We start from the raw sequence: 19,154 nt of genomic DNA on the forward strand, positions 1-19,154 counted from the left end.
AACTAAACTTAGTTCTGTGCTTCATCTTTTTTCAAAAGACTGCCTGAAAAACAGTTGTCTTTGGATCTATAAGCTATTGACAGCTGCAGTCAAACTACTAGACAATAACAAAGGACCTAGTTAAAGAGAGATCTTGCATATGGGCCTCAGTATTCCTATTATGTACTCTTCCACAGCTCTTTACACATATTTCAGTCTTGCACATTTCAAGTAATGGCAGATCAATAGCTGCCTCTTAATATCTTATAAAAAAAAGGCAGTTTGGGCTTCAAACTGGAGGACTGCTTCTCAAAGGCATCAGTAGACAAAAAATATGCTTATTGAAGGGCACTGTGGGTGTTGAAAAATGAACTAGTACATCAAAGCAAAACTGCTTGAAGTGGTAAAATATGATTTCCTTCTTTCTTATTGAACCCCAGACAAGTATTTAAATCTCCATAACTGTGGTATTTGAATGCAACCTTGGTGAAAGAGAAAAAACAGAATGAAGAGTCTGAAAAACAGAATACGTTCAGTCAAGAAACAAAACCAAAAAAACAACCCCCCCAACCTAAGTAATTTAGTACAGAAAATAATTTTGAAGTTCCCTGTCCCAAAGGAAAGATGATATTGTCTGAAATAGTAGCAACTGGATGACTTTCTAAAGAGCCACTAATTTATAACAAAATCTCAGGATGTCAAACCTAATCTCCTGAAACAGTAAGGAAACATTTCTGAGTTTCAAAATGCACTGAAGTATTGGTGGATTTTGAAATTTAACATATCATTTACATCCCTCCAGAGATTTCTCTTTCCTTTTGCTCTATTTCAATAACAAAATTAATATGAACTACACTTTAACCCTAAAAACAAAAACAACATGCCAGTCTATATGCACAATTTAACTAAATAACTTACCGAAGTCTGGCTAGTACAACCTGAAGAAAATTCAGGACCATACTCAGCTCAGCTCCTCGACAAGCAGGCAGCAGCATTGTAAAGCCATCATTTAGCAACTTTTCCTCAGATAGGCTCAAGTAGCAGCTAGTCTCAAACACTTCCTGGACACCATCAACGTAGGTCGAAAGTAGAGTCCAGAGATTGTGTCTCTGCGTGTAGTCATTTTTGTTTACTAAAAACTCCTTTGCCTTCTCACGGAAAGCACTTGAGATTTTCTCAGCTAGGACGCTAACGTCCATGTTCTTCTCAACATAAATCAAAAGGAAAGCAAAATGACCTCTCCAGATGAGAGCTCTCTGAGACATGGTGATGGAGGATGGAGTCAGGAAATCCAAAAGATCCAACACTCGACTCACTATATCTTCTGTCTCCACAACAATTGCTAGCATGAGGAATAAGCTAAAAAAGTTCTGCAGCCCCACTTCTGTCAGCTCCTGCATTCTTTTTCGATGGAACTTGGAATAAATTCTACATTAAAAAAAGCAAACAAACAAACAGGAAAGAGTAAGTTTCTTAACTTTTCTATCTGCTTGAGAGATTAAAATTGTATTTTCATGCTTTTAGTTTACAGTTATCCTCTTCCAATAACATTTAAATCTTAAATACCCTTTTTTTCTCTCTCCTCTTCTATTCTTTTGGCTACTGGAACAAATGTGTTCTTTCATGTTCTGCTCCTATTTTAAGCTACATGTTAAGTGTTTCCAATACGAGGTGCAGCCTAACCCTTCTTCCCTATCCAACCTCTAGAACACAATTAAGCACAATGTAAACATCTAAACCTTCTCTACTTGTGATGGGTGTCCTCCATACCATGCCTTCATATCAATCAAGTCTAGCCCATGAGGGCTGCTAGGGAAAGGAAGCTGCCAAATGACAGCTCTTTGCAACAGCAAATCATTCCTGTATGCCAACCTCTTCCCTAGAAACTCCCTTATTTCCATGTGGAAATCAGCTACTGATTTCTGTTATGGCATACTGCTACAGCTGCTGTGATCAAAGTCTCACCTACCAAACCATCACTGCAGTAAAAGGGAGAGGAAGATTTCTAAAAGAAAATCCTTTTCTCCACAGTGTTTCTCCAAAGTCTGTATCAACCTGTATTGCATAACTACGAAAGGAACTGTAGACTCCAAGTTTGCAAGAAAACAGGGAAACTGAGGCGTTTGGAAAAGAAACTTCTCTCCAGCAGGAAGATGGTAAACTTTACCTGTACTGCCTATGGGACAGTGCTTAAGTCATAAGTAGTTGATGGTGACAAGCACTGCTACTTTGCAACTTTAAAGTGGTTGACAAAAACAGAAAGTTTTTACAAAGACATCTTTTCTGTGACCTTTGCTTGGATCTGGACTTTTAAATAAATGTCACCATGCCTACAACAGAGGAGTAAGATGAAAATGGTTTAAAACCTTGGGTATATCCTTCGCCTTTAATTTAAAGTAAGTTCCACATACAGTAGTTAAACATCCATAAATGCTGGTTTCCTACTCTGTCACCTGGAAAAATAGTTGGAAATGGTGCTGAAGTTATCAAATCTAGCCACCAAAATTACAGCAAATCCAATTAATGTTGTTTAGTAGTAAATTACTACTGACAGGCATTTACATTTTTCATGCATCAATTAATGCTTGGTTAGCCGCTGAAAACAGAGTTCATCCCAAAATCATAGCTGTAGGCTGTTAAATTTTGCTACTTGTGTAATTGATTTTTGCAAGGTAGAAATTACGAATACTGGTTGAGCAGACCAATGCACTGAGTGTTGTGTATTATTATTCCCACTCTTAAATTAGGGAAAGCAACAAGCTATAATAGCACAAAAATGTAAGTATAATTTGCTTTCAGTAAGAACAGTAATTAAAATCACAAAATAAAGCAAAACACTGATACTAAATCCAACAACATATTTGTTTCTGTGAAGTTGTAGTGATTTTAAAACTCAAACTTTACTGACTATAACAACTTGTGAAGTGTACATAGACATTATATTTTTGACAGGTATACTTTTCTGATAGCCAAGACAACCCTGCTTTCTTGGAAAAAACACCACATAACTTGGTGAGGTGTGCTGTACACATGGGCAGTTTCTTATGTATTTATTACTTGTGTACACGAATATCTTACTAATATTTACTAAAATTTTAATTAATTTTATTCATACTTAATAAGATCTTTTTTTTTAAAAATCAAAACTGTAAACCAAAACTAATTCTAAGTCTTCTATATCTAATGAAAAAAATTTAAAAGTTAGCCCTTGTAATAATTACTACAATCTCATTACTATAATAAAAGTCTCACAGATTCATTCAGTAAGCATATAAAATATCAAGAGTCTGATTTAAAGCATATATATTTTATGGTTTTTTTAATATAATGACTGACTGTACTTCTTAATTAGTATGTTTCAAAACTAAGTGAAAAATTAAAACCCTCACAAAAAATATTGTGAGAAATTTTGGAAGTCATTAAAAAGAAACTAAATATAAATGAAATTGCAGTCCTACCAAGTGTTAGTCTGCATGTTCTTGGACAACACATGGCTTATATGCAATTCAAACACAATTTCTGTGCTTTTATTACATTACCTGTCTGGCAACTGGGTTGTACCACTGCACAGGTTGCCAGTGTACCCAATGCCTGGCCAGCAAGATGAAGTAAATCATCACAAGCCAAGGTGATTCTTGGACCCAGCTCCTGGACCCTGTTACAGCCTCAGCTGGCAACAGAAACTTCAGGGAACTGCTTTTTTAAATTATTAATCACCTTGGATCCCTCATCCACCTTACTTTCTCATGGGCACAGTATCCACCCGTCTTGCATGTGGCTGGAAGGGCCACTAACTCACTACACTTCTTACAACAGGAGAGAAACTAAATAGTGGCCATACCGTCCTTTAATTTGTTTCCAAGGATGCATGCCACTGTTTTCTTCTTTAATCATCCGTGCCAAAATGCAGAGAAAAATGAAGTAACTGTTGCGAGACTTGTACAGAGAAGGGATCTGCTGTTCGCAGCAGCAACATTTCACCAACTCAAGCATTGACAAAGAAGTCTTACTAACATTTGCCAGATCCTTCAGACCAAGCCAAGGAACAGTAAAGCCACTGTTCTAAAAGAATAAATGAAAACAGAAAGATTATAAATAACAGTAAATGCTAATATTCCAAATGCAATAAGATGCAATCCTTCACACAAACAAAAGGATATATTCCTACCACAACTAGAAAATAAAAATTTATTGTAACTATGTACAAAGTGTTTTTACAAGATCTTAAAATCAGTAGTCCTGATGAAAAGTAAGACTAAAATTATAACTTATTCTATTGACACATAATGTAATGGATCAAAGCATAAATTTAAACATGATTTCATTAAATAAATAGGAAGTTTAGGGATACTGCCATTGACTAGGTAGTTTTACAGAAGTATTTGCAGTCAAGCTTGGCTACAGGAAAATCAGAATTAATGAGTAAAATTCAAGGACTTCCCAAATGCAATTCCATATTTTCATATATTCATCTACTTACCAGATTCTTGCTGTAATAATCCCAGAGTATGGTGACAATAGATAGGTTCAAATCCCAGAAACTACACAAAGTCAAACAGCACTGAAGATGCATTCTTAAGTGTTCCTCTAACACACCAGTCTTGAAAAGGAAGTAAGAAATTAGTTTTAGGAGGGGAGCATTACCTTATCTACACATAAACCCAATACTAACAGACTATTCAAAGTAATTTCCTAATACAAAAATTATTTTTAATTATATACTGTTGAGTAAATGCATCTGCTAATACAAGCAACAAACTAGAAGATAAAAGCTGATAATTGTATCCTGTAATCCAGCCAATGTAATACTGTGTCACAGAATCACAGACTCATTTAGGTTGAAGAAGATCTCTCAGATCATACAGTCCAGCCTTTGACTGACCACCACTAAGTCAACTAAACCACAGCACTAAGTGCCACATCCAGTTGTTTCTTTAACACCTCCAGGGATGGCGATTCCACCACCTCCCTGGGCAGTCCATTCCAATGTTGAACAACCCTTTCTATGAAGAAATTCCTTCTGATGTCCACCCTGAACCTCCTCTAGTGCAGCTTAAGACTGTCTTAAGTCACTTGTCCTGTCACTAGTTGCCTGGGAGAAGAGGCTTACCCCCACCTGGCTGCAACCTCCTTTCAGATAGTTGTAAAGAGTGATGAGTTCTCCCCTGAGCCTCCTTTTCTCCAGATCTGTAGACACATTAGGGTAACAGTCAGCTCAACATTGTGAGCCTAACTTGAAACATGACTGCATGGTACAGAACCTCACAAAACAGTAAATGGGGCAGTAGCCATATTGAATGCATGAGTCAACTGAACACTTAAGCCCTTCTGTCATGTATGTCCCAAGGAAAGCTCATTCACCACTGAAACAGAGGGAAGGTGCAACCGTCTAAGAACTCATATTTCTCTTTATAATATTCCAAAGAGGGAAATCTTTTGTTTCTGAATCATGTTCCTTCTCAAACCTCTGCAACATGGCTATGTTGCTAATATTCCAGACAATTCTAAGTCAAGGGCAAAATAAGCCTCTGAACATTGGGGAAACAAAAAGTACAAAAGACTTCCCACACAACATTTTTTGTGTTCCAAATTTTGCATTCGAAAGGAAGAAGGTTTCTAGGAAAGAAAACAGGAAGTACCAAACAATTTAAACACAGTGAAGCACTCAGCTTGTAATTCTGGGATATTGAGAGTGGTATTCTTCTCATTCAGCTTCTGACGACAACGAAACTGGACTTGCATCAGAGGTAGGATACTAGGAGCTTCATACTCCAACTGAAATCATGTGTTTAATCCAGTTTATTTTAGACATCTACTTTAGTAGTCCTGTAAGGGCTTTACTGTCTCCTTTGACTATAAAAGTGGTTTAGGGGACAACTTATGTGTAGTTGTCTCAAGGGTAGACTTTTACACATGCAAGTCTAACACATCTCTGGCACAGTAGCAACTTGTTCTGTGACAAGAGAAACTCTGACCTACTTCTAGCTTTCAAATAAATCTAGATACTATACAAGCCTGGAATTTGTAACAGCATAAAATAAGCTAAGGAAGAATAAAAGGAGTAAGAAATATTAAAAAAATATACAGGATTAGTTTTATGACTCAAAATCATAGCCCTAGGAAGGGGAATGAAAACAACTATGCCTCAGATAAATATTGGGGAGTTATCTCCTTCAGTTTCAATTACAGTGTTAGGTCCTCAGTTATATCCCAAGCTCACCCAACTCAGAAAATTCTTAAATAAATCACTAATGCCAGGTGATGGAAAAAGATGACATTAGGTTGTATTGGGTTTTGTTGTGTTGGTTCTTTTTAGGGGGTTGCTTGGTTATTTTTGTTCTTGTTTGAAAAAGTCATTCAATAAATACCTGTTAGTGGAAGAGTGGGACTTTTTACAAGGGCTTGTAGTGATAGGACAAGGGGGAATGGCTTTAAACTGGAAGACGGTAGATTTAGATTAGATAGTAAGAAAAAATTCTTTACTGTGAGGGTGGTGAGACACTGGAAACAGTTGCTCAGAAAAGCTGTGGATGCCCTATCCATAGAAGTGTTCAAGACCAGGTTGGATGGATGGGTCTTTGAGCAACCTGGTCTAATGGAAGGTGCCTCTGCCCATGGCAGAGGGGCTTGAACTAGATGATCTTTAAGGTCCCTTCCAAACCAAACCATCCTATGATTCTGTGACTTCTGGTCTTACCCAAATACTACTTCTTATGGTTTACTATGTTTTAGAGTTGCTTTTATTCCTGTTTTCATAGGAATAAATGCCACACATAGGAATCTCACTCACTGTCTCTACCTGGTTACACATTCATGTGGAAAACCTCATTTGCTACACTTTATCAAAATTCTGTAAACAATTATACAATCACCTACAATAACTTCTAACCATGCCTGCCTTCTCAGGCACATATGGCTTCTAAAGTGGTACATTTCTAAAACAACCTGCAAATTCAAAAGGCATTCTCAGTTGTCATAGAAAATTATATATTCAAGACACTATTTATAACATAAAATCCACTGAAATAGAAAAGTGACTCTCCAGTAGAGACCCATTAAAAATATACAGAATAATAATTCAAATACAATAAAAATGCCTACAAATGAAAAGATACTCAAGTATTTTTTCAGATATGACATAACTAACTATTAAATCAGTAGACTTCCCAAAAATCACAATCTTGCACCAAAAAACAAGGGACAGAACAGCTCGTATTTTTTAATTAATAAAAGTGGGAGCCTTGATATAAAACAAAAAACTGCAGCTGACCATATCTATTTCTCTAGAAGGATCTACCCAGTTACAAAAGATGTAACCCCCACACACACACACCAAAACACACTCCCTTTAGTCTTAAAGCTATTATGTTGTGTCTAGGATTATGTTTAGAATCTAATTCAACAAACAACGACTGTTTCAGTTGAATTAATTCAACAATAAACATGACATTGTGAGCAGCTTCAATTTGAACCATTATTTATCTGTCCAACAATAGTTTTAGAACAGTTTCTAAAACCAAGATTGTAATGAAGGTTTTATCTCAAATTTAATATGAAAAAGTTCTCCAGACTTCAAATATCCCTGGGATTAATGGATTCTCTCATTGCTCTTTTGCTTAAAATGGTCTCTTGCACTGCTGGAAATACTATCAGAGCTCTTGAGGTACTCAGCTTTTAATTTATCGCAGAAGGGAGAAACACCAGATTCTATCAAAATGATAGTACTATTGAAACACAACATTTTTCTCTTATGACCTCCTACTGTAGTAACAAAATTGGTTTTCTAGAAATCCAACAAATACTTCTATATCTTTTTTAAAGTAGAATTAAACAAAAATACAGTAGAGATATAACAAAATTGAGGCAGCAATGAAACAACAAGAAGTACTTATGTTCTAAAATGAGAAGTCTAATAAGAGACTGCTATTAGTGCTTAAGAACTAAAAAGCTTTTGATTCTCACAATAAACTTCATAAACACAAATTCATCTTATACTGACATTCCACAAATTTAGTCAGTTTGATGTTGCCTCATAGATAAAACAGCTATGCTAACATTCAACAATTTTCATTTTGTAGTACGAATATAATTGTAAACCAGCTTTACTATTTTTATAGTCAAGTAAGAGAATTCCAAATTACAACAGGAGGAAACACTTCATATAACTAGTCTCCCCAAAAATGCCCATTTTTTGTGATACAGATGGGAGATTTTTCACAAGAGCAATTGTCTTCAACTCTTATCCATTAAGAATTAAAAAAGAGAGTAATTTCTGGCTGAAGAATTCACCTTTTGGTCAACCGTTTGAAGATGACAGGATATATCCAAGGAAGCAGCACACTACACTTGCCCACATACCCATGATTCCTCATATCTTCTCACAAATAAAGTATTTTTATTTCCCATCCCTATTGATCCTCTAACCTGAGCAGCACCTTCACATCTTCTCCTTGCTCAACAGCAGGCTGAGCGTAACCTTATAAAGGAGTTTCTATCTGGTGACAGGGCATTGCAGCTCCCCTCTACCACCTTCACCTGTACATGCACACCTTCTTCAGGAGGTCTTTATCACACCCAAAATCCAGCATATTCTGGATGAAGGTGGCTCAGGCTCTCTCCTGTCTGCATGTGACCACTAAACACAACAGGATTACTGAAACTACCAAAACGCTGCAGGTTTAACACTGGTTAGTCATTTTTGCGTCCCAACACTTAGTCGCCTTAAGGATGTTAAAGGCAACTCCAGCTTCTGCTGATTCATCATCAGAGGTGACCATTCTTTTCTCTACTTTCATGACGCTCCCTTACCCTCAATGGCTGCAACAGTGCCTATTAAATTATCTTTTCACAACACAGAATTTGAAGCTCATGTGAAGAGAATAGTTACTGGTAGGAGATTATCAACTTACATTAAAAATATATGTTCAGTACCTTTTTCAGATACTTTGGAACACACAAAACTATGCATAGTTGATGTCATCTTTGTTTCCCCTCCTTCTTTGTAAATTCCCATTCTTTTTCTGAATATGTATAGTCTACAAGCTTTTGAAGATAGGGAGCAACAAGCACAAGTGGATTATGAAGTTGATGGACATAGTACTAAACATGATTAATTTTTAAGCTCCCATATGAAGTTGCTAACCACCAATTCCTGCTCTCTCTAGCAAATGAGTGATTCAGCACTATTATTTCTTCTAATTTATATTGCACAGCTATTGCTGTGTATCTGTAGTATAGATAACAGAGGGTATTTGCTGAAAAGGATGGCTCAGATAGGATTAAAGAACAAACTCAAGCCATCTGTTAATAAGCAGTATCATCGATTTTGTCCTGCTGTTCATTCAAAGAGCACTATTCTCCCTTTTGCTTTTTCCTGCTTCTCCATATTCCATTTCATTACTGACTTCTTGATATTTCATTGTGCTTCTCATTCCTACGTTTTCTGGACTCAAAAATACTCAAGAGGTGCAAAAGGATAAGATAAACTCTAGGAGTGGCTACTTGAAGCTGACAGGTCAACAGAGGAGACGGACATGTATGCTGGCAAAAGAAAATCTCCTTCCTATACACTGTCAAGAAGGCTGCTGTGGGAGCAGGATGCATTTCTTCATAAAGTGCTACATTCACTTGTGCATGCACATACAGGAACTAATGTGCCCCAAGGAGCACTTCCCACAGGCAGTTAATTCCATAATGCAAGAAAAAGATAATGAACAAATAAAAAAAGGAAATACACTAAATGGCTCCTTCAATGGTTGGTAATAGTTACAATCATGTCCTTGGCAAATGAAGGTTTAATTCCTACAGTAGTTGCCTTTGGAGATTAAAACAGATCTTTGCTTTTGAACTTGGCTACCTAGCTGCCTTTCTAAACTGTCTACAGTTCAATAATTGTTTAACAGAAGCATCAAAAACTGTGTATTCCAGGTATATTCAACTTCAAAGTAATCTTTATTCAAAATAATAAACATTCACAAGCAAAGAGGAATATTTTGAAGAAAAAACGTTAACGACAAGTGTCCTCTTACTGTTTCTCAGGTTGCTGACGTGCAGAGGATGCAACAGAGGAAGGTGGCTAATAAGCTACTCAGTTTTTATGCATCTTATCTAATTTAAATCTCTCCAGTTTCTCTCACAGAATGGTAAGCATCCAATAAGTAATGTCATTACTGTGGTTTTAATGTATGTGCACAGTTTGTATTTTCAGTTATGTACTATATAATCATTCAGAAAGAGTTAATCTTTTAAGCTGAAAGAAGACATAACCAGGTGTAAAAGTATAGAGTATTAAAAAGCTGAAAAATCATGCAATCATTTCAACTATCCCAACAACCACCAATATTTTCATGTAAAAAATGTAGTTGAAACAAGTATTGTTCTGTATTCCAGCTTCAACTACAGTTGTTGCTACTGCACAAGAAAGGCAGTAAAAATAATTTAAAAAAACAAAAGAACTGATTCCTCTTTTGCTTTCAATATCAGAACTTTGTGGGATCTTTCTTAATTTCATGAGACCAAATTAAAAAAATAAACATGTTTATTCTTGTCTTAAACATACACAAATAAAGAAATTATTTTATAGGTGTTCCTGATACAACATTTGCGATTTGTACCATGCAAGTTTACAACAAATTTACAGAACTATAATGTAACATATTTTAAAACATGATGAACAGCATACTTAAAAGAATTTTAAAAGGAGGTCAATTTTGACCTCTGGGCCATGAAGCATTGCATTAACAGTTGTGCAGAAAGAAAAATGATAAGGTATGAAATGAGTGCTCAGAAACTAGAACCTTATCAGTAAGAGTTTGATTCAAGCCTGTAAGACAAATTGCTCAGCAAGGCAAGTCACCTTCCTGCTGTGATGAGGATATAGCTGAATTTTCAATGCAACTATCTCCTTCATCATGTCTCCTCAACTTGATATCCTTACATTCAGTATCAGGTTTACCTTTTCTAAGATTCCAGTTCTTATTCTGAATACATCTTGTCTGAGTAGCCATATACCTATCCTTCCAGGCTAATTATCTTTTTTTGTTATCTGACAATTTAGCATCAAGCATAACCACTTTAAAGCAAGCGTAACTGCTAACAAGGAGGGGACTGTATACTGTCATAGTTCAGCTATGTCAAGGATGCTCATTTACCAGTGATAAAAACACTAAATTCCAAAAATGCACTTGTTAGTTGGACTTTGTTTCATGCACTGTCTTTTCCTGAAACCATCCTTGACACTTTCCTTGTCCATTATTCCTTCCTTTACACACTTACTTGAGCATCAGTGGATTTTTTAAGGAGTTCTTCCACAAATTTCCAATTGGATTCCTTCTGTTTCTGAAAAACAATTGAAAGAGAATTTGCATCCCTGAAAGGAAACATTATGTAATAATGTGAAAATAAGCAGGCAAAATATTTCCAGAAATATTTAGTTTCATGGCAGCATATTGTAGTCATTACTGAAAACAGCTTTTTTTATATGAATGTAATTGATATCTGTCCTAAAAATTAGCCCTCAAAAACTAAATAAAGAACCAAAAATAAAGAGTATGCAATTTGAACCACTTTAAGTGACTCATCTGCAATCCCAACCTTCACCTTTAATAGAGAAGCAAAACATCCAGGCATTTTTTATTAGTCCAAGCAGTACGTCTTACAATTTCTTCCTTTAATGTTCTGTAAGAAGGAAGATACAAGGGAAAAGAAGGAAGAAAAAGTACAATCTCACATTTGCTTGGGGTTTTTTTCCAATATAAAAAACACTTCTAACTCATTTTTTCCAGGACAAACATGAATGATTGATTTGGCCAATTCAGTAACGGTAGTTCAAATATGGTCTATAATTCATATTCTTCAGCTTGCAAAGACAGATGATTATCAATTTGAATCAAACAGGTCATGCCAGTGAAGTAAAAAAGATTTGCATGGTAAAGTATATCAAAAAGAGAAAAAAAACCCCCGCATCTATTTATGCGAAGTGGGAAAGAAAAGGGTAGAAGGCTTTGCAACTAAGGCCATTTCCTCAGAGGGAAGGAGGGGGAGGAAAGGAAAAAAAAATAAAGCAACCAGGCCAACATACTTATAACTTTAGGAGGTCCAACACAGATTCAGCTATGTATATAGCCTGTGTAGATAAGTAGATGTGTGAACATAGAACTTTCATCGTTATCCTGCCTTACTTATTCCCTGCACTATCATAACTGTTAAGCCTTGTACATTGTTCTTCAGATAGCTGTCCCTTAAATGCCAGTATAGAACTTACAAGAAAGAGTATTTTATGCTTTGGTAATTGAAATATAACTACTTTCCAGTAGCAACACCATTGTGCTCCATCCTCGTCTGACTATACTAATTAATGCTGTGACTTGGTGACAGTTCCAGGCAGAACTTCAGAGAGTACCAAGATAATTTTAAAGATGAACTTTTTAAAAAGATGCACTAATACTTGTGTAACACAGTTTGACTCCTTGGTGGCTTTGCATTTTTGCTTGAAAAGAAAAAAAAGATTCTGAAAAACAGCTAATGGTAGAAAGCCTTAGTCCGTAGACTGTTCATGAAACAAATATAAATGAAAAGACAGATCTACAGAAAGTTACACTAAAGCTGTGATTTCACGATTCAGCAACTTGAGCCATATCAATTAAGAAGTTCCCACTGCTTCTTCCTCATCCTGCCAGCTGCTCTGTCTGCCCTCACAACTGTAGAATGTACTTGCTCAGTTTTTCTGGTACTTCTCTTTGTGGGATGCAGTGTGAATCAGAGCAGTGAACTGACCCAGAGCTTTAGAAGAGAAAGAAAGACTGAAAGGGAGGAGGGTCTGACCTAGGTAATAGGTCATAAATAATTGTGCCAGAACAGCAGAGGGCACATCATGCCTAGGGCAGTGTGGTGGGTTGACTTTGGCTGGATGCCAGGTGCCCATCCAGCCACTCTATCACTCCCCAGCCAGACAGAGGAGAGAGTAAGGTGGAAAACAACCCACAGGTTGGGATAAGGTAGTTTAGCAAAGCAGAAGCAAAGCACAAGCTTGCATGTGCAAAAGTGAACCGAAAGATAACCAGGTTTATTCTCTGCTTCTCATGAGCAGCGATGGTCGGCCACTCCCAAGAAGCAGGGCTTCAGCATGTGTGACAGTTCCTCAGCAGGCAGCCACTGGAGACAATGAATGCCTGCCTTCCTGCTCCTTGACTTAGCTTTTATGTCTGAGCTGACATCACATGGTCTGGAATATCCCCTTGGTCAGTTTGGGTCAGCTGACCTACTTGGGTCCCCTCCCAGGATCTTGCCCTCAGCTGAGGAAGGAATGTTTCAGTGCTGATGCTGTGCTCAGCAGTAGCCAAAACACTGGTGTGTTATCAACACCCTTCTAGCTATCAATGCAAAGCACAGCCCTGTGAGGGCTACTGTGGGGAAATGAACTCCAGCTCAGTGAGACCCAATACAGGCGGTGAGCAGGACTTAAGCTGTTACTGATTCCAAGGCTTTGCATCAGAGCTAGCATCCTGTCAGGAGAGGCCATTACATTAACAAACAGCCAAGGAGTAAAGGCAGCACTTCAATAGTGAATATAACCCAGGATTCCCAGACAGTTCTGGCTAGTATTTACATCAGACTTTTGACTGCTGCATTTTAGAGCCCAATGTTATGTGACTACCTACACACTGGCATGGTCCTACTGCAGACTCCAAGTAAATCTGGCCTTTTAGCAGTTGACGAGTTTTATCAGTAATGAGTAGATATTAGTTATGCTAAATGTCTATGAGACCACTGAATGTCTAGATTGACCTGCTCAGAATGTTTTTAGCAGTATCATAGTCCAAGGACATGTGTTATACAACAGGTGTTTATTGCCAAAGTTCCAGCTCATCTGCAGTACGCAGATCACTTTACAAGATCCTGGAGTAATCTGGGCAAACTCCTGACACCAACTGGAATTGATTACAAGAGTGCACCCAGGTTCAGCCCAAACTCAGGAAAGAACACCAGCAACCACCTGCTGCAACCTTTTTTACCCACAATTGTCTTTATATTTTAAACAGACTTGTTTCATTCAAATCCCAAAAGATTTACATCCTAACAGTATTCCCTACTGCACTGGCAATATGGCACGACAACTGTTTACAATCCATTCTTGTCAAAAAATAAGTAGAATCTACATCTCCTACTCCAAACCTGGTGGTTTAAAACATTCTCCCTCCAACCCCAGAGAGTCCTAAAAGTCAACAGAACCTGGAGACCTTAGGGTCCATGAAAGTGTTGCTAAAACCAAAAACTTGAGCTGAGACCCCCAGGGTATGCAGGAAGAAACTTTTGAAAGCATTAACTAAGCTGACTACCTGGAAAAGCCATATTAGGCTTCTCAGCTGGAAGTTCCATGTTTGCTTATCTTGCCATTTAGTCATTTCAGATTATTCTATTCAAAGGCAAGAATTCTTAGCCCCAAGTAACTCTGCCTATATTACCCTAACCCACAGGATATTGAAATTGACCCCTGCAATGTTCAGAAGTAGCAATTTTTCTCATCAGGTCCCATTTGGGTTTTAAATGCTTTTCAGAAGAGTGAAGTGGGACCTGAATGGGGAGATATGGAAAGAGACACGTACTGTACATCCCTCAGAACAGAGTCTCTAAGAAACCTGGCCAAAATTTTCTAGTAGAAGGAAGTAGTTTCATGTGTGTGAAATATACATTCAATATACATGAATCATTGCATATTTGAAATTGCGTTATATGAGCTAAAGGGGAAAAAATAAAAAGAAGCAAGTCTGAAACCTACTTAGAATTTTAAAAGCTTTTATAACAACCTCAAGGCCATGCAGACCACATTAAAAAATTGAAAATCTTCCACAGATGACATAGCCTTAGAGGCAATTTTTGCTACAGAGCATACGAATAACCATCATTATGACACATCACCCTCCCACCTCTGATCACAGTTAATTAAAAGAAAGCATGTGTCACTAAGCTATTGCATCAGGTGTTTAACCAACAAAACAGGACTACATTGAGCACTGATGTAATTCCATTGACTTCACAAATTTATATCACTATTTTACCTTATAATGTTCGAAGAATAGTTGAGGTTGCAATTCAGGGAGGGGGACAGGACCTAAGTAAATGGTTACCATCAACTGTCTATGACAGATTACATTACTGAGTGAAAATGCACTGATGTTACAGAGAGATTTTTTTTGTACAAGAGACATCCTTGGACAAACTTGCAGCCACACTCAGAAATGCAAAGCCAGAAACATCAAGGGAGTGCGCACAGGATGGTGTCATGATTTACAAATCAAAACTTGGAAATTCTCTTCTCTAAGGTGGGCTCTAAGGAAAAAAATATTATTGAATCTTGTGCTAGTCACTTCCTGACACTGTGTCTCAGATTCCTACTTTAAAATAAGAACAACAGGAATCCTTTTTTCCATTCTTTTTTGGTTTATGTAAATAACACAGTGCCTGGAGAAAAAAAAAAAAAATCTCTCACAAGGCTAAATATATAATCTATCAGTATGAGATACAGGAAAAAAAAATCCAATGATCAAAGTAAACAGTATCACTGCATTTGGATTAAGGCATTAAATATAAAAAACCCTTATATAAGCGCCTGTTTCACACTGATTTCTGTATTCAGCCTGGGAATAACCTTTTCTCTCCATCTAAGTTTCTTAATAAGCAGGGAGTGTAGTAAAGCTATCTTCCAATGCTCCTCTGAAACACACTATGGACTGTGGTTTTCTCCCATCCACACAGTAGCAAGGCAAAAGCAGGGCCTGAGACAACCTTCAGTGTAAGAATCAGACCCGGTCTGCAACTTTACACTGTATGAATTTGTAAGAAGTTGCTACATTTTGCCACATGATCCTAAAGAACCTGTCAACTGGGAAGCAGCAGAAGCATAAGGATCCCAGAGGCATCAAGTTCTCTAGTGACCAGAAACGGTCATGAGTTTTTCCAACTAAGTATTCAAGCACTCAAGTACCACACCTCCCCTATATTTTTTTGTTATTTACAAATTTGCAGATTAAAAGTAACAAGTAACTCTTACTTTTATTAGAAAGTCATTTACTCAGGATTGTAAGCACTAACAGAAATTCAACATTTTTCTTTACTTCTCTATATACTAATGCTTTTGAAGACCTAAAGACAAAGGAGGGGATTTTAATTTATCAAAACAAATTGCTCGACCTATGTGATCACTCTTCCCTTTTTACACATCTGCTGTTCACAAACACATCCTAAGTCAGGAATGGAAATCATGGTACAGATTTTAAGAGAAAGAGGATAAGACCTTTCCCATTTTAATACACACTAATAAATTACAAATAATAAAAGACGGTTCACAAGAAAGGGCAATTGGACCCCGTTTGTGGAAGAAGCCATACAGAGCTTATGCTTGGCAAATTAGGAAATATAAGCAATGCAGCTGAAATGTTAAAAAATCCACCACACAAACAAAAAAACCAATCAACAAAAAAAACCCCCACCACCACCAGAAACAAGTACAACGACAATAAGGCAGAAGAAAAAAGAACAGAAGGACAGATGACAGAAGATGGCATGACTGGATTCTCCCTAAGCAAAATACATGATCAGTGATGAAAGAAACCAAAAAACCAGAAAACACACCCTGTCAAAACCACCCCAAAACTCCTCATTTTCTGAGTCTTCAGCTATCTGCCTTCTAATAAGCTTCCTCTATAGTCAATAAAGAAAAATTGGCAGCTTTCATTCCTCTAAAAATGGATTAATTGCCTCAGTAAGTGCCTATTTCCTTCCCAATTAATTATTAGAAATTTAAAACTAGGCAGGATGAATCTCAGAGTAAGAGGCTGAAAGAGGGGTCAGGGTTTACATGACCTCTGAACTGTAGAAAACTGCAGTGAGGTTCATGAAGAAATTCGATGCATCAGTACCAAGTATGCATACATCTTGCAGGTGTAGGAATAGGATGTGCAGGTCTCATCTAGGCCCCTTATAGAATGCATGGTAATGTCAAATCTCTCACAATGAGGCCCACACACAAGAACTGATTAATCAGGGATTAGCCTGCTCTAGCCTGGAGGCTTTCTTGCAACTTACTGCCAGAATTTCCTAAACTGAAGCTTAAATTCAACAATTATTAGACAGTGTCTATTGGTAGCACACCAACATAAAAACTAAGCTGTATACACAAATATATATGCATCTATGGAAAGATGAATGGGGATAAAATTAGAGGAAACTGAGAAGTTATATTCACACCCTAAAAGAAATTATAATGGTACGGAAATTACAGGGTAAAATACAGCTGCTAGTCCTTAGATGAAATGCAGTTGGCAGCTCCACAATGATTCCCCATACAACAATAAGCACCTGCGAAGAGGGGTGGAACGGTGGATGAAGTGGAGTGAAGACATCACAATCAGGTTCTGTGGAAATCCTTCCAGGGAGGGGAACTACATGGTACTTTGCACCTGACAAACAGCACAGCACCTGCCAACCAAGGGAGGTAGGAGTTGTCCTGCTGCTGAGCCAACAACTATGGCAAAATCTCTCTCCTCACATGAACTTGGTTCATTAAAGCCTAATTGTAATATTAGTGCACACCTCCATCCCAAAGTCACCTGTCTCCAAGGTATGACTAGCCCCCACCGGGCATGCACTCTGTATTTTTTGACTGTATCTAAAGTGAAGCAGGGAACTTTACACAAAGAAGTAACAAAGGTATTTATGACTAAAGTCACTTAAGCTCCACATAAACATAAAGAAATAATATAGAAGTAAGTCGAGAATGGAGAAAAAGTTAGGGAAGGCTCCATCATAACTGCTAGGATCAGTCAACAGGCTGAACCCGTCTTCTCTCCCCACAGGGATGCCTATGGGGTAAGAGCCACTCTGTGCACACTGAATACTTTTATTGGGACTAGAGTTTGTCTGTGTATTGCTTTGAATATGCTTTTTGCAGTCAGATACTATCATTGGCAATCTTTGAACCTTAACCTGTCACAATTTTCTACTAATAAGAGAGTTTTTCCATAAACTGTTACTGTGAGTCCTTCATGGGTGTTGGCAGCCGCTGGCAGCGGGTAACACACTTGAATAAAGTGGAAGATCTGCTGAGGGTTCATAAAGTGGGAAGACCTGTTGGTGTATTTCCCTGAATAAGTCAGGGGAATTGCTCTCCAATCCAGCAGGACTGTTTGGTGAAGGTACCCCATAACAGGATGCTGACACACAGGTCAGGCACAAGGGTCTCGGCTTTCCTGGGAGCACCAACAGACAAATCAAACACTCAGGGTCAAGGAAATCCCCCCATTTCACATGACAGCACCTTATTGTGTCATTGCTGTGATGGAAAGGGCATGCAATTAGACAGACTGAAATTTACCCAGAGCAGGGCTATCGCTTTAAAGAAAAAAAGGGGCATTAATAATTATACAGTCAATGTTTGAGATTTATACTTCATACAGTACGAACTAATGTGTTCAGTTCCTAAAATAACAAACCCAGTCAAGCATTTATGCTGCAGGCAGACAGTTTTAAAACATATGCTACATCATTAGGTATATGTGCCACTAAGTAGTTGGGATATTCAAGTTTCCTTAATACAGTAATCTACTGAATATCTGGTATATAATGTAAATATGTCAGAGGATCCTAGAATGTTTACTGACTTGTACAAACCACATCTTAACACCACCAACCTTAAAGGATTTCTTTTAAGGAGTACGAATATTCCTGTATTACAACATTATTTGTTTTCTATCAATAAAAATAACCAAAGAGATCAAAATCAATTATAATAACTCTTTAGTATTTAGAAAAAAGCATACCCACCTTTTCATCTAGATTTCCATTACGGTCAAACTGGTAGAGTGATGCCAGATGACTAACAATCCACCAGCTAAAACTCAATGGGTCTTTACATTGAATTGCTTCAAAACCGGACATCCCTTCTGAACTACTTGGCCTTTCAAAGATATTCTTTAGAGTTTTGTTCACCAAGCTCCAGAAACACTGTAGAAAATACAAAAGTTAATTTGAACTCTGTTCAGTAAAAGCCTGTGTTAACAATTTTCTCTAAAATACTGTCCTACTGATTAATTTGCTTTTACAGAGAACAAGTCATTTAAAGAAAATAAGAAAAAGTAGTGGTCAGTATTAGCACAGAAAACCCAGAGGTACTTTAGAAA

At 37.4% G+C, this 19,154-nt stretch overlaps 1 protein-coding gene across 3 annotated transcripts in view; it reads right to left on the reverse strand.

The window, feature by feature from the left end:
- Window positions 1-19,154, reverse strand: part of MMS22L (MMS22 like, DNA repair protein) — a 98,027-nt gene that overhangs the window by 61,065 nt on the left and 17,808 nt on the right. For all 3 annotated transcript variants that reach the window (XM_051778163.1, XM_051778160.1, XM_051778162.1), the window contains exons 10-14: window positions 18,799-18,978; window positions 11,254-11,316; window positions 4,460-4,579; window positions 3,821-4,041; window positions 898-1,407 (exon numbers count right to left, since the gene is read on the reverse strand). In XM_051778163.1, the coding sequence (XP_051634123.1) occupies window positions 898-1,407; window positions 3,821-4,041; window positions 4,460-4,579; window positions 11,254-11,316; window positions 18,799-18,978 (1,094 nt within the window). The remainder of the gene's footprint in view (window positions 1-897; window positions 1,408-3,820; window positions 4,042-4,459; window positions 4,580-11,253; window positions 11,317-18,798; window positions 18,979-19,154) is intronic.

This window comes from Manacus candei, unplaced genomic scaffold (genome assembly GCF_025592945.1).
Source record: "Manacus candei isolate 608988 ecotype Guabito, Panama unplaced genomic scaffold, ASM2559294v1 h1tg000011l, whole genome shotgun sequence".
Classification (NCBI taxonomy): domain Eukaryota; kingdom Metazoa; phylum Chordata; class Aves; order Passeriformes; family Pipridae; genus Manacus; species Manacus candei.